Raw genomic sequence first — 12,928 nt, forward strand, 5'->3', positions numbered from 1 at the left:
AACCCCCAAGAAGTGACCATTTTGGAAACGGCACCCCTTAAAGAATTTACCGAGGTTGTAATGAGCTTTATAACCCCTGAGATGCTGGCCCATATGTAATACAAAGTGAATGGTGTTTTTTTTTCTTAAATGTACCATTTTAGTAACAAATGTATTTGCCCAACTTATGCCACTTCTAACACACCAAAAATCATTATGGAGGTTCTCCCAGGCAATTCTGGGCTGAGAACAGAAGAACTGCCATTTGAAGCAGAGACATTTTACCTTTTTTTGCATCATGAAGTATTTGTAGATGCCCTTAGGGACAGTAGAAATCCCTGAGAACTGCTCCTATTTTGCAAACTACACCCCTCTATGAATTAATCTCAGGGTGAGGTGCAGTGAGCATTTTAACCCCAGAGGCGAACCCCTAAGATAATGCAAAAGAAAAAACATCCATTATGGCACCTTGTACACAAGATCAGACAGATGGAAAGACAGATGTTATGTTGAAACAATAAACTTTATTTTAATGCAGTCAAACAGAATCATAAAACCAATTAAAATTCCCACGATTAGGGAAAGAACAATTGAGCCCCCAGTGTTCAGCCCCAGTACAGAGTACATAAAAGGTGTGACAAAAAGTGGTACATAAATATTGGCATAAATATAAAGTGCTTAGTAAGGATAATATGTCACATTACCAAATAACGGATGCCGGGCTGGAGAGACCGGGGGGTCACAGGTGCCCCACGCGTATTGTCCGTCATATGCCACTGGAGACAAACACCCCAAAAAACATTATATGGGTTCTCCCGGGTATGTGGCAATAATCTACATGCTGAGCACATGGGAGCATTCAGAAGGGCAGGTGCGGCATTATGTATAAGCTGTGCAGAATACATAAGGGTAAATATCTAAATATCCACCTCTTTCTACCTCAGCCCCACCAGACATACAGTTACATATCACTTCCCATCTTAGCCCAAATGGACACATAGGAGCGTGTTTACTAAGGGACTTGCACAGGTATTTAACCCCTACGGGACTCAGTCTATTTTGGCCTTAAGGACGCAGCCCCATTTTTCAAATCTGACATGTGTCAGTTTATATAGTTATAAAATTGGAACACTTCAACTTATCTATGTGATTTTGATATTGTTTTTTTGTGACATATTGTACATCATGTTAGTGGTGTTTGTCTGCCAATATGTATTGTAGTTTTTGTAAAAAAAAATACAAAATTTGGCAAAAATTTTGAAAAATTTACAATTTTCATAGTTTGAAATTTTTTTCTTGTCAGATAAATCATTTTACTTCACAAAAAGTTTATATCCAACATTTACCATATCTCTAATTTATGTTTTCATCATTTTGACTTTTACTTTTTTAGGATTTGAGAAGGCTTAAAAATATAACAGCAATTTTCCAAAATAAGAGAAAATTTCCAAAACCAAGTTTTTTTGGGACCAGTACATATCTAAAGTGTTTTTTTTAAAGGCATATACATTAGAAACCCATATAATTCACCCCATTTATAAACTTCCCCTCTTCAACAACTCAAATCAGGTATAAGGGTGTCTGTTAACCCTTTAAGCATCTCACAGTAATTCAAATAAAAAAAGGTAAAGTTAAGAAATTATAATTTTTTTTCTATAACAGGTTTAATTAGTTAAAAAAAATTTAAAATTACAAGAGTAAAAGAGTAAATGCATCCTAAATTGTGTTATGTGATTTCTCCTGAGTAAGAAAATATCCCACATGTAGATGTGAACTGGTTTTTGGGCACATGACAGGGCACAAAGAAGAAGGAGGGCCATTGGGCTTTTGAAGAGCAGCATTTTATGAAAAAGCATTCAGGTGTCATGTTGCTTTTGTAGATCCCCTGAGGTGTCAGAACAGTAGAAACCCCTGACAAAATGACCCATTTTGGAAACGACACCCCTCAAGGAATATATCAAGGGGTAAAGTGGAAGGTTTGACCCTACAGGTGTTTCACAGAATTTATTAACATAGGACTGTGAAAATGAAAATTTACAATTTTTTCAAGAAAATCTCATTTTAGCCCCCAAAATGTCATTTTTAAAAGCAGTTTCAGGTAGAAAAGCACCCCAAATTTTATCACACAATATCTTCTGAATACGGCAATACCCCATATGTGGTTGTAAGTTGCTGTAGTGGTATATGGCAGGAGTTGGAAAGAGAACAAGGCTTTAGGGCCTTTGGAGAGCAGATTTTGAGGAAATCATTTTCATGCCCCTTGTCATGTTTGAATAGCTCCTGGAGTACTGTAACAGGGATATACCCCCAAAAGTGACCCCATTTTGGAAACTACAACCCTCAACAAATATATCAAAGGGTAAAGTGAATGGTTTGACCCTACAGGCTTTTCACAGAATTTATAAACATAGAACTGTGAAAATGAAAATTTACAATTTTTTCAAGAAAATCTCATTTTAACCCCCAAAATGTCATTTTTAAAAGCAGTTTGAGGTAGAAAAGCACCCCAAATTTTGTCACACAATTTCTTCTGAATACGGCAATACCCCATATGTGGTTGTAAATAGCTGTAGTGGTATATGGCAGGAGTTGGAAAGAGAACAAGGCTTTTGGAGAGCAGATTTTGATGAAATCATTTTCATGCCCCATGTCCTGTTCGAATAGCTCCTGAGGTACTGTAACAGTGATAAACCCCCAAAAGTGACCCCTTTTTGGAAACTACACCCCTCAAGGAATATATCAAGGAGTAAAGTTAATGGTTTGACTCTACAGGTCAAGTTTTACAGTATTCATTAGCATATGACTGTGGAAATGAAGAATTAGAATTTGTTCAAGCAAATGTCACTTTAGCTCCTGAAATTCCATTTTTACAAGGGGTGAAGTAGCTAAATGTCATTTTTAAAAGCAGTTAAAGGTAGAAAAGCACCCTGAATTATGCCACACAATTTCTCCTGAGTATGGCAATACTCCAAATGTGGTTGTAAATTGCTTTTTTAGTGAAATAGCAAGGTTCAGAATGGAGGGAATGCTATTTTTGAAGTTTAGTTTTGGCTGAAATATCTCGGGGTCATGTTATTTTTGCACAAACCCAAAGGTACAGTGAAAGCCCCCAACATGTGATCCCTTTTTGAAAGTGATAAAATTTGATCTTAGTCACTTATGTAGAATTTAGTGAAAAGCCAAAGTTAAATTTTAGTTTTTAATTTTTCCACAAATGTTTCATTTATAAGACACTTTTTCAGACACTGACCTGAGCATAAAAATGAAACAATACTTTGTAATATTTATCAGGCTGCATCTTATGTGAGGCATCGGATTTGTAATTTTTGGGCAGCACTGGCATAGGCCTATAAATGTGCAGATAACATCATTAGGTATTCATCTAGGGGTATAATGATGTTTTTAGTTTTGTTGTAAAAATAAAAAAAATGGGCAAATATCAGAATGGCACTGATGGGATTTTTCCAAATTACACTTCCAGGGCTGTGTGGTAGATACGGAAGCAATCCTTCATACACAGCCCAGGTTTGGAAGGACATGTGTCACATTGGTATATGGCAGTGATGGCGAACCATTTAGAGACCAAGTGCCCAAACTACAACCCAAACCCATTCATTTTTCACAAAGTGCCAACATGGCAATTTAATCACTAACTTATTGCTCCCTACTCTATTGTAGCTTTCAAATGTATCAGTGTCCTAAAGGAAAAAAATACAGAAGCTAGAAGGAGGAGAAATTCTGTCCATACATTCCCACTCCTCCTGTAGTCCCAGGCAGCGCTGTTGCTTAATAATAGCATTGAGCGTGGAAAATCCTGGGCTGTCTGGGAGTGCAAGTAGATACCTTAAGTCCTCTTTGGTGAGGGCCTGGGAGCCCACAGAGAGGGCTCTGAGTGCCACCTGTGGCACTCGTGCCATAGGTTCGCCATCACTGGTATATGGTATCCTTGCGGATACCATTCTTTGTGCACACACGGCATCTTTTTTGGGGTTTTTGCTTTTTCTCCGTTGGTGGCACCACAGATGGAAAATGTTGCCCTGGTACTATTCGGGGGAACATTTATAGATGAGGCAGAGCTTTCCCCTTCCCCTTCACCCAGGAGGAGTGATTTGATGACATTCTCCTGGTACTCTAAGTATGTACTCTGGTGGCCGGCCTGTCTGAAAAGGACAAAGGAGTTGTACATTGTCATCTGTACAAGGTGGATTGCTAGTTTTTTGTACCAGATTCTGTTTCTTCTAGTCGCTGTGTAGGGCTTCAAAATCTGGTCATTTAAATCAACACCCCCCCCATAAATTTATTATACTCCTGTATACATACAGGCTTCTGGATGGTGGTGGAAGTGCCACGCTGGATGACAGGGGTACAGCTGGCGTCATGCATTGTTGTCAGCATCATCACCTCTTTTTTATCTTTAAATTTTAAGCACAGCACCCCCTCATTTTGCACTGCTCTGCTTTCGCCAGCTCTCAGCGTTTGACTAACAAAAGTTTTGGGAAGGGGTTTATGATTTTTTCGCACTGTCCCACAGGCCATTGTACTTTTGTCCATGAGGCATTTAAACAGGGGAACGCTTGAATACCAATTGTCAGTGTATAAGTGGTACCCCTGATTAAGTAGTGGGAATATAAGGTCCCACACAATTTTTCCATTTGTGCCAATGTGTGGTGGACATTCTAGAGGCTGTATTGACCTGTCTTTGCCCTCATACACACGGAATGAAAATATGTATCCTGTCTCTGCCTCACACAATTTATATAATTTTATTCCGTATCTGGCTCGCTTATTAGGCAGATACTGTCGGAATTTAACTCTCCCCTTGAAGCTCATTAGGGACTCATCTACTGAGATTTCCCTTTGAGGGGTGTAGACAGCTGAAAATTTTTCTTCTAAAAATGTTAGAACGGGGCGTATTTTAAAAAGTCGGTCATAGTTTGGGTCATCCTGGGGGAGGCATAAGGCATTATCCGCAAAATGAAGAAATTTTTGTATAGCTTCGAATCGGGGCCTGGACATTATTGTGTGGTACAGCGGGCAGTAGTACAGAACATCCGTGGACCAATAGGATTTTATTTTAGGCTTTTTTGTAAGGCCCATATTTAAAACAAGGCCCCAGTACTTTAACATTTGCCCACAGTTTGTAGGGTGCCACCTATAAGGTCTGGCATAAAAAGAAGATGGATTTGCCCGTATAAATTCTTCAGCATATTTGTTGGTTTGTTCTACCATTAATTGGACCAAATTGTCCGTAAAAATTAACTTGAAAAAACCGAGGGCAGAGAGCCCTTCAGTAGGGACCTTAATCCCTGCTACTGCAGTAAATGCCGGAATTTGGGTGTAATCTGTTAGGGGTGCCCAATCTAAATCCTCAGGCAGAACCTGAGCACTAACTCTCCTACGACTCTGAGGGGGTTCTCCTGAATCACTGGAGGAGGAGGAGGAATCACGAAAAAACTCAGGTTCTCCCTCACTGGCACTTTCAGTATCTGAGGCGAGCATGGCGTACGCTTCCTCAGCGGAGTACATCCTCACTGCCATTTTATAAACTACGAAACACGACACAACAATTTTTTTTTATTTTTTAATACTAACACTGACTAACTAATGGACTGACAGGGACGGAATGACAAATGACAATGACAGACGGTGACTGACACTAATGAACGAACAACTTTTAAAAAAAAAATTTTTGTTTTTTTTTACACTTACAGACACTGACTAACCCACTAAACCACTGACAAACTGACGGTAACTAACAAATAATACAGCTAAATGACAATGACTATCACTGTCAGTAACAGAAATAATCTACCTAAAGCGACACTAAGTAACTAATGTGACGGACTGACAGCGCACTGACACTAAGTAACTAACGCGACGGACTGACGGCACACTGACACTAAGTAACTAATGTGACGGACTGACAGCGCACTGAAACTAAGTAACTAACGCAACAAATTCACGGCACACTGACACTAAGTAACGCGACAAATTCACGGCGCACTGACACTAAGTAACTAATGCGACGGACTGACGGCGCACTGACACTAAGTAACTAACGCGATGGACTGACGGCGCACTGACACTAAGTAACTAATGCGACGGACTGACGGCGCACTGACACTAAGTAACTAACGCGACGATTTCACGGCGCACTGACACTAAGTAACTAACGCGACGAATTGACGATGACGCACTAACTAACACCTAAGCTACCTAAAACTTTTTTTTTAGATTTTGAAAAAAAAAAAGAAAGAAAGAAAGAGAACTCTCCCTTATGAATGGGAGGTGAAGGGGTCAGGTGCTGGGGGCACAAAGAGGGGCGATCAAAAGGGTTTATGGGGTGATTTCACTTTGTGAGGGGCAGACAATTCTCTGACAGGCTCTGATCTCTCCAAATTCTCTCAACCAACAGAGAGATCAGAGCCTGTCAGCACAGATACTGTGCCCGACTGTGACCCTGCTTCACTGTGATTGGTGGATCAGTTCAAACCCACCAATCACAGTGATAGCCAGCAATGGACCACATCTATTGGTCCATCGCTGGTCACATGTCTGGGGTCAATAATCTCCGGTGCCCGGTCGCTGTCTATGCAGACAGCGATCCTAGGCACCGGCAATCTGCATGTAACAGTGCTGTGACCGGTGGTTCTGTGCAGAACCGCCTGTCACATCGATCGTCGGCAATGGACCCACAGCAGCGGTCCATTGCCGGTGACAGGGGAGTGCAGGCTGTCCGTGACAGACAGTGTCCGGGAACCTCCGATGCCGGCTTCGATGCTGTGACAGCCGGTTCTGAATAGAACCGACTGTCACAGCGATTGTGGACAATGGACCAATAGGAGCGGTCCATTGTCGGCAAGCCTGGGAGGTCAGCTATACGTCCCAGCTGACCTCCCAGGTCCCGGGCACTGTGTGTAGCTACAGTGCGCTCCGGGAGAGAGGACGTTATAGTGCGTCCTGGTGCACTAATGAAGCTCTCACCAGGACGTACTATAATGTCTAGGTGCCTCTAGGGGTTAAAAAAAAGTGTCTGCACTGCGATTGTGATGTACGCAACCCTTTAGTGGCGCAGCTGCACTGCCTTACATGCCATACAAATTAGGGGGCGTGTCGTCAGACAGTCCGACTGATTCGGAACGAGCGCCGTATTTAACTTTCAAATTGTGTCACACGCCCTTTGGTAAAGGTGCACCACAAAAAAGATGGTGAACTCTGTCAGACCAATGTGGAGAAGCGCCAGATTAATGATTTCTGGTGCAGAATCTTAGTGAATCGCCGCACACAGCATTATAGACGGACAATGCACTTTCAGTGAACTCTAGTGACCTTGTAAGTAAATGTGCCCCATAGTCTCATGTGACATCAGCCCCCACAAAACATTCAGTCCCAATGTAACATACATTTTATGCTACCTCAGCCCCCACCAGACATACAGTCCCATGTAAAATAAACCTCAGCCCACCAGATATGCAGTCCCATGTGTAATACATCTCCTACCTCCACAGTGCACAACAGACATGCAGTCCCATGTAACATAAATCCCATGCCACCTCAGCCCCACCAAACATACAGTTCCATATAACCCATCTCCTCCCACTTCATCAGACAGTCCCAGGTAACACATCTCTTCCCACCTCCACCAGACATACAGTCCCATGTAACATATGCCACCTCAACCCCCCTCAGACATGCAGTCCTAAATAATACAGGCGGTCCCCTACTTAAGAACACCTGACTTACAGACGACCCCTAGTTACAAACGTTCCTCTGGATGTTGCTTCTTATGACAACCCAACATTTTTAAAATCCAATTGTCACAGAGACCAAAAAATTTTTCAAATTCTATTTAAAGGAAACCTACCATTTGAAATGGCAGGTTTAAGAAGAAAACACCGAGCACCAGCTCAGGGTGAGCTGGTGCCGGAGCTTATTTTTGTTAGTGTTTTAAACCGCTGTATCGCGGTTTAAAACACGTTTTAAACTGTACAACCGGCACAGGGAGGTACGCGCTTGGCTCTTACCATGCGCGCGGCTCTCCTTCACTTCCTATGTAGCCGCGCGCATGGTAAGCACCGAGCACGTACCTGCCTGCGCCGGCTATAAAGTTTAAAAAGTGTTTTAAACCGCGATACAGCGGTTTAAAACACTAACAAAAATAAGCTCCGGCACCAGCTCACCCTGAGCTGGTGCTCGGTGTTTTCTTCTTAAACCTGCCACTTCAAGTGGTTGGTTTCCTTTAAGAACGAACCTATCTTGTACGTCACTGCCTGTATAAACTTCACCCCCACCAGACATGCAGCCACATGTGACATCCACCTTTTGCTTCCTCATCCTCTAGCAGACATGAAGTCCCAATGTAACACTTCTTCTGCCACTACAGCCCCCACAGGACGAGCAGTCCTATTACATCTCTAACCACCTCATCCCCCCTCCCCCATATATTTGCGGACATTTGCCCCGTGCACCCTGTATCCTCCACCTCACGCCTGCGTGTAATCAGCCTCCACAGCTTCTCTGCTTCCAGCAATGTGATCAATGCGCCGTGTGGACAGCTACACCCCTTTCCAGAACCCATGCCCCTTCACGTGACATCACTGCTACAAGGAGCAGCTCCTTTCTAGACACGACCCTGACGTCACAGCACGAGATCACACATGAGCCAGTGGAGGCGTCACAGAAAGACTACATTTCCCACAAGCCCCCGCGGCCCCGGCCCTGTGATTGTTCCAGTTGCCAGGGTAACAGAGGGAAGATGGCGGTGTGCGGCTGATCTGCTGAGAGTGAGGAGAGCGGCAGCGGAATGGCACATCGGAGCCGGGGCTTGTAACGCGGTCAGAGAGAGGCCCAGCAGGTACGTGACGTCACAGGTGTCGGTTCTGTTGTTGTGCTGCTGTCTCCTGTGTGTGATGTGGTGCTGAGCAGTTCTGATGGAGATGAGGATCCGGCCTCTGTCCGCTGTCATGGTTATCTTTATATAGAAAGTAAAATATTTATCTGGTGACAGCCTGGGAGTTGTGCATGTTGTGTGCTGCTATATAGTGGTGAGAGAAGCACTTACCTGCTTCACAGCCAGTCGTTCCATCTCACACTTTCCCACTAATATGACATGAGAGTAATATGTTTGTTCCTATAATTCTGTTCCTAGGAGCCATGACATCTGTATGAAGCATTGCTTATGCCTCTAGCTGTCCCTCCACAACTTTATTGTTTGCCATAGTATAAGGTAAGTTGTTCTATAATGCAGACATGTTAACCCAGCAGCAATAAATATCTATACAGGCGGTCCCCTACTTAAGAACACCCGACTTACATACGACCCCTAGTTACAAACGGACCTCTGGATATTGGTAATTTATTGTACTTTAGTCCTAGGCTACAATCATTAGCTATACCAGTTATCATATGTTTCTGTAATGAAGCTTTAGTGTTAATATTGATTCTTATGACAACCCAACATTTTTAAAATCCAATTGTCACAGAGACCAAAAAAGTTCTGGCTGGGACTACAATGATAAAATATACAGTTCCGACTTACATACAAACTCAACTTAAGAACAAACCTACAGACCCTATCTTGTATGTAACTGCCTATAATTATAAAAAAAATCATCAGGATGCAGCAGTCATTCCCCTGGCGATAAGTGCTGGTGTTCCGGCGGTCCTCACCACTTATCTGATTGCAGCAGCCAATAGAAATTGTCAAGAATGCAGCACGTTTTGGCTGTGGCCACTGATTGGCGCATTTTGCTGATTTTATTGATTATTTTTTTCCTTTTTTATGGCATCTCCTTGTATTTTTTTTCTTCAAATGTTTGAGAATCTATTTAAGATGTTAAATGCCCAGAGAAGGATTAGAGTGATAAACTCACAGCAGTATACAGAAATGTTCTAGTCTTGGTCATGTCTGTTATCCAAAAGCTTCTTTGATAATGATAGCTTATCAAGGAAGTGGAAGGGGCTACAATTAAACATGACTCTGCCTTAACAAGCGGCTCTGGGCATGACAATTTACCACTATAGATCTTCTTGAGGTATACTTCTCCTTCCTATCTCTTTAGTATACACCACGTGATTGTTAGGTACAAGAGAAATCCTCTGACAGGTTTGTAATGTTTAGTATTTTGCTGGTCTCTACCTTCATCTCTCCTTTATCAGGCAGAAGGTAATTGGAGTAAAGAGGATTGCAGCCCCACCAGTGGCTGGCATGTTGAGCAGTCTTAAGGAGATTATTGTTCTGCTGCTTCTAGGAGTATACAAATCTGACAGATGCTTGCAAAGACATTTCAATACTGCTTTATCACCATCCTGAACTTAAATGGTATCATCTCCCAACAATAGTCACAAAAGTGTCCGACTAGTCACAGCACTGCAACTATTCCTCTCAAGTTACAGTTGTGCCTTCCCTCTGTGGTGACAGCAAATGCATCAGTCTCTCATAATACAGACAATCGGGGGCAGATGAGGGCCCTGGGCTATATGAATATTATTCACTTCCTACATATGGTACTAGAATTGTGCAGCTTGGCATATGGCAGGTGCTTCCCTTCTGACTGTCTTCACTCTGAGGTTTCAGGACCTTTGGATGATTGTCAAAGGTCCTGAAATTGCTCTTGTGTACATTGGTGTTGAGAGCAGTAGCAAATGCACAAAGATTTCATGGTTGAAGGTTTCTTAGTATAAAATTTGGTGAGTAATTTGGTGGCCAAACCAGATATATTATGATCCACTACTGCAGAAAACCATGCCACCCCTTCCTGTAGTAATGAAAGCAGGACCCGCATGTCTGTACACTGGTGACAGTCATGCCCCCATGTCACCAATAGAAACAGGACTAGTAGCCACTTCTAAAAGGCCCATTCTTTTGCTAGGTATAGGCTTAACACACTGGCTGTTTCATATGTATGAAATAATGTGTGAGCACCATTGTGTGGACAAAAGGAAAGGGCTACTAGGGCTGTCTAATAAATATATATATATATATATATATATATATGTATGTATATATATATATATATATATATATATATGTATGTGTAATCACAAGACTACAAAAGAATTACAGTTTGTTGGGATACATTCAAATGTGTCATAAAAACCAGTACAAGGACCTGAATTACATCAGATGTCAAAGATACCATATTTTTAAATCTATCAATTTTAAATTTTATGAAGTCTTGTTTTTAGGTAAAGACCATAGCATATTCACTACAGAATCAATGCAAAAATCCAAGGTTGACCCTTGGGTATCTGCTTTGGTTAAGGTTAAGCCCGATTAAGTGGCTTTTCTAAGTTCAGTCATTGTGAATAAGCAGCCTATTATTCTGGATGTTTTATTCTTGCTGCATGAAGCGTCAAGCACACGACCATGTGTTCACTGGGGGCTGTAAACCCGGTGTATCACACAGCTAGGTGAGGAAGAGGGGAGGGATGCATTCTTAACCTCCCCCCTCCATGGGAGCCAGGCAGTATCAAAAATAAGCCATGTCCTATCTTTTCCAGCACAGCCTCCTGGTCAGGTCAAAGTGCAGGGAGACAAGTGGTGCTCACTGCTCCATAAACATGTGCCATAGACCACAATTATGACCGTTATCTGGTGCGGCCAGATCACGGCCACCATTATGGTTGTGTGCATGGAGCATGGCTTTGCTCACATCTCGTTATATGCACACATTCAGTGTATAGACCAGAAATTATGTACACTCTGAACTTGTCCCTGCCCATTTTGGCCTTTCACACAGGTAGGATCAAAACTGTTAAAATCGGTAAACGTAAAGAAGTGGAGATTAGAGGCTATGGGGACAAATACCACTGAATTGCATCCATTCCCTGCCTCTGCTGAAGGTACATTGAAGGTGTTTCCATATTGTGTATATATGGAGACACCTTGAAGCTGAACAGGATGACGTATGTGAGCAAGCATTGCGATATGATGCTGCCCTCTGTTGTAAGCATAAGACAGGAAACCTGACTTATCCTAACAATGTAGGGCAAAAGGAGACATGTACAGAACCCCAGGTAAATTTTTCTGGTGCAAAAAAAAAAAAAATTGCCTGTATTGCTTGTGAATAGACTTTGGATTTTGTCAGATTCTGGGCGTGTGGCCTGTCCAACACAAAAATGTAATTGTATACAAAAGGTTGTATGATATATTGCTAACTATTTCTCTATTGTTTAATGATATATTGTCTGATAAATAATATTTCACTTATAGAATTTAGGCAATAACAGCTATCGGTTTATTCTGTCACTCGTAAAGTTTACAGGTATGTCACTTTTCAAAGCCCGTGATTGGTGGTCCACCACACTAGGAGAGAATGAAGAATATGACCAAGGATGTTTGTCTGTTGCCGATGTTGACAATAGTGGTTCAGGACAAGGTAATCATTTTTATCCATTTAAAGGGAACCTGTCACCAGAGGGTTATTTTTCACTGGTGACAGGTTCCTATAGACACTATACAGTAGATAGCAATGATGTTTTTATGAAATGTGTGGCTTACTTTGTTGGCGAAATATGCATTATCCAACTTTTGCATAATAGATTCACTCGGTGCTTAGCTCTACATGGTGCACCCGCCCCCTAATGATTTTGGCTCAACACACAACTCGGTACGCAAACTCCGTAGCTAAGCCTCAAACAATAAAATAACTCCTCCCTTTCACTTCTGACCTATTCTTACTATACTCGCTGACCACAGCAAGCACCTACTTCTGCACAGTGCAGATAGTGGAGACACGACCTGATAGTCTTCACTGCTACCTGCACACGAGCCATATTGACACTTTTCCTAGCAATCAGGTGATGCGACACATGTGTAGGTAGCAGTGACCGCGGTTTGGAGGTGCCTCATGTCAATAGGTCATATTTCCTGAACCCTGACACCTAAAAACATAATTGGGTGTCCTATTAAAGTGGAGAAACTGTGAAGCAGAACTGGTGATATTCA

The 12,928-nt window shown here is 42.1% G+C and overlaps 1 protein-coding gene across 4 annotated transcripts in view; it reads left to right on the forward strand.

Moving 5' to 3' along the window:
* The first annotated feature begins 8,386 nt into the window (after positions 1-8,386).
* BBS9 (Bardet-Biedl syndrome 9) overlaps positions 8,387-12,928 on the forward strand; it is a 271,289-nt gene continuing 266,747 nt past the window's right edge. The window contains exons 1-3 of one of the 4 annotated variants that reach the window (XM_072153261.1): positions 8,387-8,833; positions 9,128-9,205; positions 12,239-12,359. In XM_072153261.1, the coding sequence (XP_072009362.1) occupies positions 12,248-12,359 (112 nt within the window). In that variant the 5' untranslated portion in view covers positions 8,387-8,833; positions 9,128-9,205; positions 12,239-12,247. Of the gene's footprint in view, positions 8,834-8,870; positions 9,024-9,127; positions 9,206-12,238; positions 12,360-12,928 lie in introns of those variants that run through there. The other 3 variants (XM_072153264.1, XM_072153263.1, XM_072153262.1) reach the window with 3 other exon arrangements.

Source organism: Engystomops pustulosus, chromosome 5 (assembly GCF_040894005.1).
Source record: "Engystomops pustulosus chromosome 5, aEngPut4.maternal, whole genome shotgun sequence".
NCBI lineage: Eukaryota > Metazoa > Chordata > Amphibia > Anura > Leptodactylidae > Engystomops > Engystomops pustulosus.